Source organism: Pyxicephalus adspersus, chromosome Z, assembly GCF_032062135.1.
Source record: "Pyxicephalus adspersus chromosome Z, UCB_Pads_2.0, whole genome shotgun sequence".
In the NCBI taxonomy this organism is placed as follows: Eukaryota; Metazoa; Chordata; class Amphibia; order Anura; family Pyxicephalidae; genus Pyxicephalus; species Pyxicephalus adspersus.
In genome coordinates, this window is record NC_092871.1 from 77942168 (window position 1) to 77957596 (window position 15429).

General features: G+C 37.1%; 1 protein-coding gene across 1 annotated transcript in view; it reads left to right on the forward strand.

Moving 5' to 3' along the window:
- Nucleotides 1-15429, forward strand: part of NCS1 (neuronal calcium sensor 1) — a 67510-nt gene that overhangs the window by 18065 nt on the left and 34016 nt on the right. The window contains exon 2 of the mRNA XM_072430175.1: nucleotides 12946-12970. Within this exon, the coding sequence (XP_072286276.1) occupies nucleotides 12946-12970 (25 nt within the window). The remainder of the gene's footprint in view (nucleotides 1-12945; nucleotides 12971-15429) is intronic.

Below are 15429 nucleotides of genomic sequence, written 5' to 3' on the forward strand. Positions count from 1 at the left end.
TACACATTTCGTGCCATCTTGCCACTTTAAAAGCCCCGTAAATACAGACAAATATCTGTTGAATTAAAGAAATCCTTACCTCCTGAACTGAAAACACAAAACCTATGCACCCCTAAAATATCGGTCCTCAGCCCTGCTCATTATCCTATTTGCTATCTCCATGACATAGAAAGAGAATAATACAGCTCAGGGCTGATAACACTGTATGGAATTTTCTTGCAAAAGAGGTACAGAAAGTTAAGAGCTTGCCTGATTTTTGGTAATTTCCTTCACAGTTGCTTTCCTTACTGGACAGAATTAGGAGTTCACCATCTGATTTACTTTTAAGCCTATTAAGGATTTAGCCTTTTAACAGTTAATCAATCTCAGGAAATCAAAATGTCTGTTGTGTTGGCCTCTCTTCTTGTGTCACTGTCTGTATCTATATGTCATTTTCATATTTAATGTACAGCGCTACATAATATGTTGGTAAGGAAAATAGGATAAAAATAAATAGGATAAAATACTGTTTATTATTAATTATAATATTAATAACAACATACTAAGCAGGTCAGTTTAATGGTTGCATAGCAAGATTTCATTTTTGTTCAAGACTGGAATCTAAAGTTTGGGGTTCATAATTAGAGTTTTAGAAGTAGTAAAAAAGAACATGCTGACATTGGATAGTCAATCAATATTGGTAAAGTATTCCAAATCATACAAGTAGTTTAGTCCACGACAACTGTATGAGTCAGAAAAGCATGCACACAACCTGGCCTGTACCTGAAACCAGCTGAGCTCTGCTAACTGCTAGGTAGATTCTTCCCGAAGCCAGATTATCTGCTTTATAATGTGGCAACACTTGGGGCTTTATAAATAAAACAAGAAATCTGACATACCTTTGTAGGAATCTTCCAGGTCCATGTGTTTCAATGCCCGAAATTGATTACCACTAGGGAATGTTTAAGGAAATGTCAGATTCCCTGTTTTATCAATAGAGCCCTTAGTCGACGAAACATGAAGAAAAAAAAAATACCAATAAAAACAAACATATTGTGAAATGATATCTTGATATAGGTATTGGTCCAGCAAGCATTTCTCATTTGGACAAAATGAACAATGACAAGTCACATGGTGACGACCAGCTAAGATATAGTGCACATGTGTGAATTAACATTCCTCTCAAAATGAGTCCTATCTACAGATCAGTGTTTAATGCAGCCTTTCTAAGCCAATGGAGGAACCCTTGAAATAGCTTCCAGGTCTTGAAGGAACCCCTTCTATATTTACTATAACCACGGATCACAGTATATTTGTGTTGGTCAGAAGGAAGAATGTTTCTTACATTGCTGGTCGGTGGGAACAATGCCAACTTTATAGATTTCCAAAAAGTTCGGTGGTGTCACTTACATTGACCCGAGAGGTGCAAAGTGCTCAAGGAACCCCTGGAAACCTATAGAGGAACCCTGGTTGAGAAACACTGCCCTAACACCTATGAAGGGGTCAATTGGCTGGTCTAGTTGATGGAATTCTTGTACATGCACATGCAAAATCTGAAGTGTAAAGCCTTTATTCTAGAAGAATATATATTTATTAACAAAATATATGTTTCTATGGGTATAGACTTCTCCTCTCCTTCCTCCTGAAGAAGCAGATTTTTTTCCGCGAACCACGTTGAGAAGTAATTCAGAATTTAAAACCCTTTGGGGGTATTCTGTAAGGAGAGGTCATTATATACACCGACGATTTTACTGTGTTTTATGTATTTGAAATGACTTTTGTTTTTAATGTTTAATAATAAAATTTTGTTATTTTTGTAATTATTATTGATGGTATTGGCTTTAAAAGTCCCGCTTAAAATTGATGTCTTGCATCATATATTTTTTCCTATGAATGTTAGGGATGTGGCCTGTTTTAAGATAAAGAAATGTATATAGGTGGATGTTTTTTTAGTATGTTGTTAATAAAATATCTTGTTACTTAAAGATTTAAAAAAAAAAAACAGCCACAAATTTCCACTTTAGGGAAAAAGAATTGTGTGTGTGAAAAATATGTTAAAATTGTAGTAGCCTCTTGACCCAGACAGCTGTCTACACTACAGAAATAGCTGATTGGGCAGCTAGAAATGCAGCTCTAATTGCAATTCTTCTTTCATTAAATAAAGTGGTAGTTGGGGTGTCTGCCAACACAACAGAGATTTTGATTTCCTAAGATTGATTAACTGTTAAAAGGCTAAATCTTAAATAGGCTTAAAAGTAAATCAGATGGTGAACTCCTAATTCTGTCCGGCAAGGAAAGGAACTGTAAAGGAAATTACCAAAAATCCAGCAAGCTCCTAACTTTCTGTACCTCTTTTGCAAGTAAATTCCTAACCGTGTTATCAGCCCTGTGCTGTATTATCCCCTTTCTATGTCGTGGAGATAACAAATTGGAGATTAAGCAGAGGAACAATATTAGGATTTTAGGGGTGCATAGGTTTTGTGTTTTTTAGTTCAGGAGGTAAGAACTTCTTCAATTCAACAGATATTTGTCTGTATTTAAGGGTCTTTTAAAGTGGCAAGATAGCAAGAAATGTGTATGTATTGCAAAGTGGTAAAGTGTACAGTCTGACGGCTTCATTCACACTTGTGTGTTCTGGCAATGTGCAAAAATGTGTAAAAAAATATGTGAATGACACAAAGCGCACTCATCAGTGCACTGCATGATGGACAACTGCTTTGTGGTCATTGCCAGTTTAAATATAATGGATGGTCCTTGGTAATGGAGCATATATTTTACTATGGAAATAATAATAATGCACAGCAATGTATAGCTAAAGTGTGAATCAACCCTGAATGTGCTTTTAAATGCAGCTAGTGCTGGGGGCGCATCGGCTAGAGCAACGGACCACCAGTTGGCGACTGCTGGTATAGAACAAGGACCCTACAACGGGTGTCTTTGAGTACGACTCTTTATTATAGACAAGTAAACAAAAGCAGGTCCCTGATTATTCACAAAAGTGATGAAGAAACTATACTAAACAATACCTACATGAGACACTAAAGCTCTGGATATCTAAACGATGTTCTTTGTATGCATTCTAAACCTTCATTACAAATTTTGACTAGTGTATCTTTAATATAGCTCCTTGTCTTGCGCGGTGCGGCAAAATCGTGGGATGCAACTTAAGGACTATGTGCGTTTGAATTAATTTTCAATAGCCCCTAAGGCATGCACACCACTCACCATGTGAGATACTGTGCACTGCAGTGAAACAAAATCCTGGTTCTTAATTTTTGCTGCAGTGGGAATCATTAAAAATAAATGGGCTATGGTAACGCAGTGTGCGTTGGTGCATGACAAAGTTCATATTTGTTACAACAGTGCTGTATACCTTGAATGGGCGTGGTATTTCATCCTTTAAAACCAATGGATTTCCTTTCTGCAGCTCCAAATAATCAGACATATCATTGTAGGTAATAAAAAAGCCCTGGTTTCCAATAAGATGTGATTTATTACCAGGAGACATTCAATAAGTGAATTTCTTGATACGTGTTTTAATAATTAGACAGCTTTTGTATATTTAGTACAACATAGAATTTCAACCTGAGTTGTCAAAAGTTTTCCCTTGTGTTTTTACAGTGGAGAACACTTGCTGGTTATCTAAATACTCCCATCACAATGTCTAGGCTTGGCACACACATTATACTGGTGAAGATTGGAAAGCACTCAACTAATCTCATTGCTGCTGTCCTTGTATACAATAGGGAATTAGAGGACTTTCTTGTAAATTGCTTCTGTGAAATTGCTTCTGTGTCTTCCCCTGCGTCTGCACACCCCTCCCTTCATCTGATACCCCATCATCCCTCCGTTTTTTATTTTCTGTCCAGGATGATAGAATCTGTGCTCCATTCCCTAAGTTTATCTCTTATTTGTATTCTTCCCCATCCACCTGCAATCTCGTTTTGAATGTCAGAATATAAAATGCTGTGTATATTTTGGTTGAAATTCTGTCCAAGTTAAAAAAAAACATTTGGACAAACAATTACAAGGGATTCTAGAAGTTCTTTAGTGTATTCCTAATAAAGGCTTACTACTAAGTACAATGTTAGGCTGAACACTGCAAAGGTTGCATGCTCATTTTATTTTTGGGTATGTTAAAAACTCACACCTCTCTCAATAAATATATATATATACACATATACGGTATTGTATTGTATATTGCCACAGGCTCCAGCACTCTGCAATCTGGGAAATCCTTGTGTTTGTAGAGAAAGAGATGCATTCCAAAAGTCAACCCCTGCACGCCAACTTTTACCATAAATTGAAGCCCCATAATTCCATTTTGATATTCAAGGCCTGTATGTTGTGTACAGATAATTGTGTTCTCAACTCTTTAAATTTTTACAAAATTCCTAATAACAAATTGAAATAATATCAGTCAGGAGCACAGAAGATATTTCCGGCTAATACAAGTAGACATCTGATACAAGTAATGGTAGGCATCATGGGGGTGTCTGCTTTTAGGCTAAACTAAAAGCTTATAAAAGGTTTATTTTCCCTTTCTTGTGCTGGTTGGGATGTCATAAAAATGGCAATGTGGAAATTTGCATTGGAAGGACTTTTTAGGCACCAAAAATATGAAAAAAACGTAACTTTTATTATCTCCATTAAAATATGAAAGTTTTTTCCTAAAACAACATATGTTAAAACAGTGAATATGTGTACAATAAAACAATATGTTTCAATTGCATAGTCTCGCATGGATAACAGTATCAGAGTCTCAAACATTTTCAACATGTTTCGCAGATGTGTCTGCTTCTTCAGGAAGTAGTTATGGAGACCTACGAACATAATGTATTTGTTTCAGTATACCATCACATTAAAAATGTACATATTGATTTTACAAAAATTAAAGAGTACTCACTAGTGGCTTGCAATTCACATCAAACAACACTATCAGTAGATACCTCCTCCAGATTTAGCACAGATATCTCAGTAGAAAATCAATATGTACATTTTTAATGTAATGGTATACTGAAACAAATACATTATGTTGATAGGTCTCCACAACTACTTCCTGAAGAAGCGGACACGTCCGCGAAACGCGTCAAAAATGTTACATGTGTGAGTCTCTGATACTGTTATCTATGTGAGACTATCCAGTTAAAACATATTGTTTTATTGTACACATATTCACTGTTTTACCATATATTGTTTCAAGAAAAAACTTTAATATTTTAATGGAGAGAATAAAGGTTATGTTTTTTTTCATATTTGTGGTGCCTAAAAAGTCCTTCCAATGCAAATTTCCACATACATACTTAGATTGTTATCTGGGATGTGGCACCTGATTAGAATTCAAGTTAAAATGAGTGAGTTATCAAAGTGACCATAAACAAAACAAGAAATTTAAATGGCAATGGTTGAATTATTACTTTCATTTACGATCTCTAGGAACCTGTTATAGTCTGGTATAGTGTGACAAGTTCTCTTAAGGTTTGTGTTATCCTGGTGACCTTTGATGAACTCTTCCTGCACAGACAAAATGGATAAAGTATTTTTAGGCACACTGGGGAGTGTGAATAGCCATGCAGGTAAATAATTATTATATCAGTGATCTTACTTTCCCTCGTCCTTAGTCTATTCTCCTAGTAATTTCCCTGTAATTTTTTTCTTCCAGGCAGACTCCCCTGTGTTTAGCCGTCTCTCTCTGCTCCCTCTAGTTTTTCTCTGCCTCTCCATCCTATTCCTGTAAGTCATTTCACCACTGACCCACACCTGCAGTGCAGTAACTGGTAATTGCTCTGAGATGTCTAATTCTCTGTCTGAGCTTTCCGTCGCCTTGCTTCTGTAACATACACTTGGGAGGCCTGTCGGAGGCGTACGTAAATATGTGCAATGGAATCTGGAAAGAAAGGTTTTAAAGCCGACCAGTACTTAAAAATGGCATTTAAGCTTCCTTTTCAGACCTACTGCGTCGTATTACTTCATTCCTCCTGAATTTCTAAAAGATGTCTCTCTTCTGCACAAAACAATCCCTCCGGGGGATGACCAGGTGTTGTCTCCTGAAGTAGGCTTCCCCCTGACGGTCTGTTTTCTCAACCATTTCTTCCAAGGCCGGATGATTTTATTATACTAAGATTGTAAGTTGTAGGGACAGTCTTGTTTGATGGGTAATGGAGAAGACCAAAAGTGATCATTTTATTGGAGAAAATGCTGCTCACAACTTTCTACAGTGGTGCCTGCACAACAAGAAGCCTAGGCATTTGGTCATGTGATTTCTGCCAAAGGGGAAGATTAGAAATCAAACAAGTCAATCATTCGCTTCAGCTGAGTTTACAACCTTGGGCATAGCAGGAGTAATAAGGAAAGGCAGCTAAGCTAATAAAGGACATAAAGAACTTCATCTGCATGAAAAGATTAAAGTATGTATGAACTTTTTCTGTTATTGGAACGAGTATGAAACAGCCAAAATCCTTGTCATTTCTTTTGTTGCCTGTAACCAAATGGGGAGATTCCAATTAACTTACCAATCATATGCTACAACAGAAGACAATAAAAAAAAAAAATTAGGTTAAAATGTCTTTTTAGGCCATTATCAAAAAACTGAAACCCTCTTTTAAAGGAGAACTAAACCAGTGTTACTGTTTCTTCACTGGGTGCCACCATTCTTCTCTTCCTGCTCAGGATCTTTGGCCATATTGATTGGCCAAGCCAGGACGATGTAACTCCCGCACAGGTGTTTATTCATTCCTGGCAGTAGGAAGTAGGGATTGCTAGGTATCCTGGCAACCAAAGGTGCTGTTGCACATGCGCTGCTCAGCTTTTTGACTGATACATGGAGCGCTCCAGGTATGAAGCATTATTGCAGAAAGAACATCGCTTGTCCTTTTCTGCAATAATGACCTACCTGACTGACTGTGTATTCTGAAAAATTTGAACTTTAGTCGTTTTTCCCCTTATTTTCTGTTTCAATGTTCTCAACCAGGGTTCCTCCAGAGGTTGCCAGGATTTTCTTGAGCAATGAGCAGTTTGTGTCTCCTTGAGCAATGAGTCAGTTTGTGGCTGACACCATGGTCTTTTTGGCTATCTATAAGGGTTACTTTCTTCTCATAGGCCAGCAATGTAAGCGGCATTCTTCCTACTGACCACCAAGCTAATGAATGTAAACTTTGGATTTATTAATTATAGCAGGGGTTCCTTGAAGATCTGAAAGTTATTTCAAGGGTTGCCCCATATCAAAAAGTCAGAAACACGGCGCTTTATAGTAAACATCTGCCAAAATATATTATTTCTTTTTAGTTTTGTATAAAGTAGGAAAGAGTCAACATTTTTCTCTTTTTTTTTTTTTTCTTGAAGGTTTTTCTTCACTTCCAATTTCTTTTCCCTCGATACAGAAAATGGTGATTGATTTTTAGCAGGAAAGAAACTGTAGTTTTATCTCTTCCCTACTCTGCTAAAAATGTTTTTTTTCCCAATTAGTAGTGAGGGGAAATCTGACTAATAAGCTCACAGATGGCAATGAAAATCATGTAGAGCCTTTAACTCTTCCTTAATGTACCCAAATTGAAAAAAAAAAACGATTTTGGCATTGTATTTTAAGGACCTCAGAAGTCCAAGGTATTTGGGAAAAAGATTTAACCTGGAAATGTATCTTTACAGTAAGAGCTGTGCAAACAAGTATTGGGTGGCTTAGTTAATTGTTTTAAAAGAAGGTTCAATGTGTGTTAAATTGTGCAGAAGTATATGTATAATACCCTCCAGATGATGTTCCTTATTAAAGCTACTGTTAACGCTACATTATCCAAAAAACTGGGTTTTTTTGTTTTTTAGTAGATAAAAGTCTATGAAACTGACATTTTCTGCAGAGATTTATGTGGGAGTGACTGATCACCTACACAGAGAAGGCAGTGAGCTTGTGGGATGGATTCCTTTTTAGAAGAACAAAGCTTGTCAGTATGCTAGGATACAGTGTGATGACATCGGTGACGATTCAGGGAAATTAATAGGTACTGCCAAAGGTTTTCCTTATACGGGACCATGTGTAAAGCAGTGGCCCAAATGATTGTCCTCGGTAATGCACTAAATTTTAAATGACTAACCTCTCATTACCTTTTATAATAACCCCGCAAATAAACATTCGTAAGAGTTATTTTCAATCTCTTTAAATCTTCCGCATCTGTTCCTTTGTATTATTAAATTGAATAATACCTCGTCCTGTGATAAAGGTTGTGGCCATAACTTTAGACTGCTGAGGTGTGTAGGAAACCACTCAAAATTCAACATTTGTTCATCCCTACCTCCCACCTGCCTCTAACCCATTTTATCGTATCAAACCAGCTATTGCATTGTAAAGTAAGGTTTCCTCAACTTCTTGCATTGTCCAGGTTCCTTGAAAGCAGTGCTTCCATGTCAGGGGACTGCTGATCTACTGATGCAATGGTGTGCACACTGAGCAGTTAATGCTAATGTCAAACTGACACAATTGCAAAGCCTACTGACACAGGCCCTAAAAGTCAGCCCTGTCAGTCAGAGAAGATTGCTGACAAAGCCAAATATATTTGCAGATTTTTTAAAAAAATCATTTTTTTAAAACCTTTCTTTTAGATTTATTGTGTCTTTTTATTTGCCAGAACAGGTTATGTTCTCCCTAACCTCTTGAATGTTACATTGAACAGACTTAGTACAACAAGGACTAGAGTAAGTAGCACTTTATCGACCAAAATAGGATTTTTACATTGAGGAAACTTTGTACTTACATATATCCCACTTGGCTGTATATGTTAAGAGTGGTTCTAAACCCTAACTGGGTGACATTTAGTTTGGCCTAGTGTATCATGAAAATTTGAATTTTTTTGACATAATATACCATTGTCAGTCGTTCCTAATTCTAAGAAGTGAAAAGTAGAGACAAACAAACTCAAAGATCTGTATTAGTAGAACTGGAAACTAAGGTTGCTGAGATAGGAAAGCAGGAAGTATTACACATATCAAGTGATATAACATTGTATAACTTAACTAATATTACTGTAAGGAACTCTCTCCCATATCAACGATTCTAGGACCCCCCCACCTTTGCTATCAATGTGTTCAAATACAATTCTTCCTTCCCAAGTGGTGCAGCCTGAGCACACAAACTTGTTTACAGCTTAGACTAAGGACACACATGCAATAATTGTTGTTGGAAATGATCTTTCACAATCCTTTACAATGACAAAAGACGGCATGATGCATCTGTACATAGTACTGTACATAGTACATTCTGCTCTATGGAGAGAGGAGGGGGGAGAAGGAACGATGGATCGGCACCCAGCTGCGCTCCCCTTCACTTCCATTATGATCGTTCCTCGTCTGTAGACCTGCCAGGACGGTCATCAGGACGTCTGACGACAAGCGCTGTACACACGCCAGATTCTCGTCCGATATCAGCCCTGAGCTAAATATCGAGTTAGAATCATCTGACCTGTGTACTTAGCCTAAGTCCTTTTCTCCATCCTCAAGTACTCGCCCTGTCTGGTGACACATGTCCAGACCAGTGATACATGACAGTCAAAGGAAGGGTGGAGGTGTCATTGGCATGCAGTGCCATTTTTAGGGTAAAAGGCGAGATGTTGGTTTCCAAAAGCGTGATAGCTGAGTTTTTGGGGGGAGACTAAAGCCAGTTTGTGTTTGCTAATTATTCACCAGAGTTTATAAGGAATTGGCAAAAGAAAGAGTAGAAAAAGGAAATACTATATGAATGGTGTAATTGTATATTTAAGCCAGTGATTGTACTGACATTCTATAATAGATGATATCGGTACATATACCTTCCCTTCTATCTCATGCCCCCTCTCTCTCCTTCCCCCCTACTTACCCAGTTGTGTTAAATATTTATGGTTAGAATAAATATTTTGTAGTTTTGGTTTTAGTAATCTGCCCCACAGGAGGTGGCTGTAGACTGTAGTCATGCTTTAGGTGATGGTTAGTGTTAGTAAGCATGCTACAGAAGTGTGCTGCAGGAAATGGCTAAAGGCTGTGTCTGGATGCAGAATGTGGTCATATTCCAGGAGATTCTTGAAGGTAGTCATGCTACAGGAAATATTTCCAGATAGCAGGCCTGCCACGGAAAAGGTATACAGCCTGGGTGCATGCACTAGTAATTATTTAGGGACTGTAGACATTCATCGGGAGATGGTATAGTAGGGTATAATGTAGGCGTGAGGGAGTAGGGGCAAGCTACAAAACATAATTAAAAAATGAAAATATGCTACAGGAGATGGTCAGAGGAAGATTTTGCTTCAGATGTGGAGACTGAAGGTCTGTAATAGGTATGCAGTTGGAGACCAATGCTTCAATATTTGTGCTCTTTATAGATGCCCTTTACAATTACTTTTACCATATTTGATATTTGCCAAGACCAGGGCCACAAAATGGTAGGAGATAAAAAAATGAAAAAAAAATGGGAAAAGCCAGTCTTTACGTCATTACTAAGACAAGGAATACACTGACTACAGGCCACCCAAACCAAATACTAAAATTCAATATACTGCCATCAGGATGGTATCTGATCATTGGCAAGATTTTTTATGATCATTGTTTATATTTATCCTGCATGTTCTGTACAGCAGCTATATAACATAGGAGACTTTGCGTGTATTGAGCTGATTCCAGACATACAAGCATTGGCATCAGCGTTTTTTTGGGCTGTTTTGAATCACTGATATTGCCAATACAGAAAAAAACACAATGTGCCAACACCACATGTTAGTCTATAGCAGTGTACTCACTGCTATTATCTTTTTATATTAGCTGGCTGTCATATTACTTGGCATTCTCACTTGTTCTTTTTCATTTTATTATAGGGAAAATGCAGAACAACAGGAAGAAACATAATGTACAAACAAGAGATAAAAAAATCGAAACTGTATATTTATACAATATAAAAACCCTCAATAAATGCGTAAAAGAAGCACTATTGTATAATGCTTTGTAATGGACTTCATATTCACAAATGTATATCAAGGGTTAGAACAAAAATGATTAATATAGATTAAATAATTGTAGGAATCAATTTCAATGGAGGAGTGGAGTGTGGGAGAGCTTTTTACCCACTCCTTTCACGTACTCTCCTTTTCACAAGTATTGAATGAATTGTTCTACTTGGCAAGGTGTGTGTCCTTCACCAAGCCATGCTGCTTCTACATTGGAGGTCTTGGACCTGGATAGACTCCCATACAAGAAACTTGTATTACAAAACTGGACTAACACTATAATAAATCCTTTGAAAACTTTACGTTATTTCCTGGGGTTCTTGAATATCATCCATCCAGCTACTTCCACAATAAAGGTTTCCTAAACCCATATGATGTTGTCAAATTATTCCATCCCTCTGGCAATACTCCAAGGCACTTATGCTTCATGTACCCAAGACGATACTTGCCGAAAGTCACCTTTAGAGAAGATGGTTTTAAAGGCGTCATCTGTTTTTCTATACAAGCGCTTAATAGTTTTGCCTCATGTCTCATCCTTGTAGTGTCAGCAGAATATAAATAGTTACATCTGGTCCATGCTAAGGTCATACATATCTGGCGTGCTATGATAAGCAAAGCAAAGCAGCTACCTCTTCCTTTTGCCTAGCAGAAATTCCATAGGCTATAATGGTATCATTAATAGTTTTGCTCTTTCTCGTCCTTGTAGTGTCAGCAGAATTTAAACAGAATTACATCTGGTACATGCCATGGTCATACATATCTGGCATGCTATGCCAAGCATGGGAAGACACATACTTCTTCCTATGCCTAGCAAAGGTTCCATCTGTGCATCCTTGTATTGCATGATAAAGTCACTTTTAAAACACCTGAGCTCTTTTGATATATGGGAAAAACAAATAAGCAAATTCAACATTTAACCTTCTCCGTTCTAGTATTTTAAAAAGCTGTCATGAAGGTGGCTGACAATTTATACTATATCTCCTGTTAAATTTATGTTTGCTATGTAGAAGGCTGTGGGAATACAAAGTATACAAACTAAAGTGATGCTGGGGTTTCTTCTTTCTTCAGTTTTTTTCCTCCACCCTAATTTTTAACATGCTTTCTGATACTGGGCCTGATTAAAGCTCTCCAAGACAGGGGAGGATAACCCATCACGGGAGAACCTGGGTTATCCAACAAAGCCAAGATGGATCTTATGCAATGTTATAAACATCTGCCAATCAATAGCAAATGATGTTTAATTATTTTATTCTAGGTATGCTGGATTAACCAGGATCTCCCATAATAGTCTATCTTCTTCGGTTTGTTTTTTTTTTTTGAGCTTTATTAAATCAGACTTCATAAAAATAATATACATCCACTGAAGACCTTGAATCAGCCTGGTAGTATTTAAAGTGTATATATAGCCAAGACTTTGTTTCTGTTTTTGATAGGGTACTACATGATCTAAAATAATGAAGAAGATCATGTATACTTACCTCTATGCCAACATTTGTCTTGATATGCATACTGCTCCCTGCACATGGGTTCAAATATCTTCCAACTCTCTTAAAATTTTTATTCAATTTTGTTGGACACATGCTTTAGAAATAATTTGAAATCATTTTTGAGTTGCAATTTTACATAATATTTTTAACAAAATAGAACCTTGAATTTATTATATTTTTCAAAGCGTTGATTATAATAAAATTGCTGGAATTTTTCATTATGAAAAAAAAAATCTGTCTTTATATGTTTCTATTCACAATCTGCACTTCTGCTTAAAGTTTTTTTTTCTTTCACATTATTTGGATTAGGTGAACCATATTTCTATAATAGTTTTGTAGCAGGGAGCATGATTCATTCATGGAAGTTTCGATGTTGAAGAATAATCTTAAAATAGAGTTGCCGTTGGACAGCGCTCCCTGTGTGGTCTTATTTGTTGGAACTTTTACATAGGCTGATTTTCTTGGGTGGAATAAGCAAATGTGCAGGCTAATCATCTAAATTCCTTTTTTGTTTTGTCTTGCAGTTACCGAGAAGGAGGTGCAGCAATGGTGAGTCACTGGATTATTCTTAACTCTAAACTGTGTTTGTGTTTGCTGTTATATCCAGAGTTCTCTTGCTTGGTGTGAGACTTAAAGCCCAGCTCCAGTTAAAGCTTTTTCTTTCCAGTTTTGGATTGAGTTGAGGGATTAGAACCTTTTTTAGGTTTTTATGGCTGTCTGTGCTCCTAAAGACAGAAGGAGACAGGAAGTAAGAGCGGAGCTGCCTCATTGGGGCATAAAATCCCATAGAATGTTAGAGATGAACTGCAAAGGAACAAAATCTATAGACCTAACTATTTATTAAGTGGAACACAGATGGCAACCTGGATGGCTACTGGAGGTGCTTCCCAGGCCATAGAAAGGAGTGGAAACCACAAAACAGGTTACCATTCACGGCACCAGGTTCCAGCTCATCTAGACTTTGCAATCTGTGCCAAAACCATGTTTTCTCCATCTCTGGCCACTAATGTTAAGCCCTGAATATTCTTTTTTTACTGGTTGCTCGCAAATGCTACTTGCATGGCATTCTGTAAGTCCAATACTTACTCTGCTTTTTTTTAAATGCTAATGCCCCTTTTTTACAAAATGCAGAACCGATTTGCTGTTACCATTGTATTGTATATTGCTTAAATACAGGACCAGTCATCTTTATTCTTTAGTAAAACTGTGTCCTGAAAATTTTTATTAGACTGTGTTATTATGATTTTGAGTAGCAATAAAATCTTGACTGGGGTTCTAAACTATTCATGAATCCTAAATATGTGTTTTAACTATTATCTGTGACCTTGTTTTGGGTTCCTATATAATCTTACTTCCTATTTAATCTGACATCCAACAATATGGCGATGAAAAAAGGAAATTTGGGTGATTGTTTGTCTTTCCCACAGTCTTGCATTAGTATAGTGGGGAAAAAAACCCTTTAAAGTTGAGCTTTAAATTGAAACCAATTTATAAATATTTTCAAGCAAGATCTGTGCAAGTTTGCCACTAATTGGATTCACAGGAGAAGATCTATGAATTGTGGGTGAAAGTTGTAGAAATATTTGGTAAACAATTTGTAAATTGTTTCTCGGTCCTTTAGTGCAGTGGTCCCCTACCTTTTGGGCGTCATGGACCACTAAATTTATGGACTCCGGACCGCACATGCTCGATGAGCTGTGTGTCATTCAAAGCGAAAAAAACTTCCCTCGTGACGTCATGATGCTAGAACCCGACCACTCTCCCATCGCAGGTTTGAGCCTTTGTCCAGAGACACAACTCCCCCACCGCCCTGAGCATGCGATGCATATGGGAGACATGGTCTGTGGCTCTGGCCAGTGGGCCCCCCTCAGAGGGTTCCTTCTCCTGACCCCACTGTGGGCACACCCGCCAGAGCCACGAACCACCAAAATTTTTTATGCGGTCTGGGGACCACCGGTTGGTGACCCCTGTCCTAATATGTATAACACTGTACAAAAAAATGGTTATATGTTATCCAGAGCACACTAACAAAGTGGGTCTGATTTATTCCCATTGTCCAAGACTGGAGAAGATAGGCTTTTGCGGGAGATCCTGGGTGATTGAGCAAACTTCAAATGAATTTCTTGAAAATCAACTGCTAATAGTTGGCAAATGTTTTTAAATTCTGGACCAGATCTATTCCATGTTTGCTGGATCCCCTATGATAGACTATCTTGTCCAGAATTAGAGAGCTTTAATAAATCATGCCCAGTGAATTATTGTGAACTGAGCACATTAAAAATTATTGATTTATATGTGTTATTGCATTATTTATAGAGATACATTACTAAACTGCATCTCAGTGCATGGGCGCAAGTAATTTATTGGTTAGAGATAGCATGTGTATTTGGGGTTTGCCATTTTTACATAAACATGATAAAATCCTGGTGATGTTCCTTTCAGGTGTGCTTACCCTAGCTATCTATTTAAAGAAACATCCACCTATATACATTTCTTTATCTTAAACAGGCCACATCCCTAACATTCATAGGAAAAGATATGTGATGAAAGACAACATTTCGATTTTAGGCGTGACTTTTAAAGCCAATTTAGTGATTTAGGTTGGATCTTTATCTTGTATTTTCCATACATGTGAGTTATATATATTTCTGTGGTTATAGACTTCTCCTCTCTTTCCTCCTGAAGAACCAATTTTTTTTCCTTGAAACGCGTCGAGAAGTAATTCAGAATTTAAACCCTTTGGGGGTATTCTTTCAGGAGAGGTCATTCTATACACCCAGAATTTTATTTTGTTGTATGTATTTGAAATGATGTTTGTTTATAATGTTTATTATTCATAAAATTGTGTTATTTTTGTAATTATTATTGATGGTATTGGCTTTAAAAGTCCTGCATAAAATTGATGTCTTTCATCGGATATCTTTTCCTACCCTAGCTATCTATCTAGGTAAAATCAAACTGATAAACATTATTTTTTTTGGTAGTCTGGTAAATGGTATATTGTATAA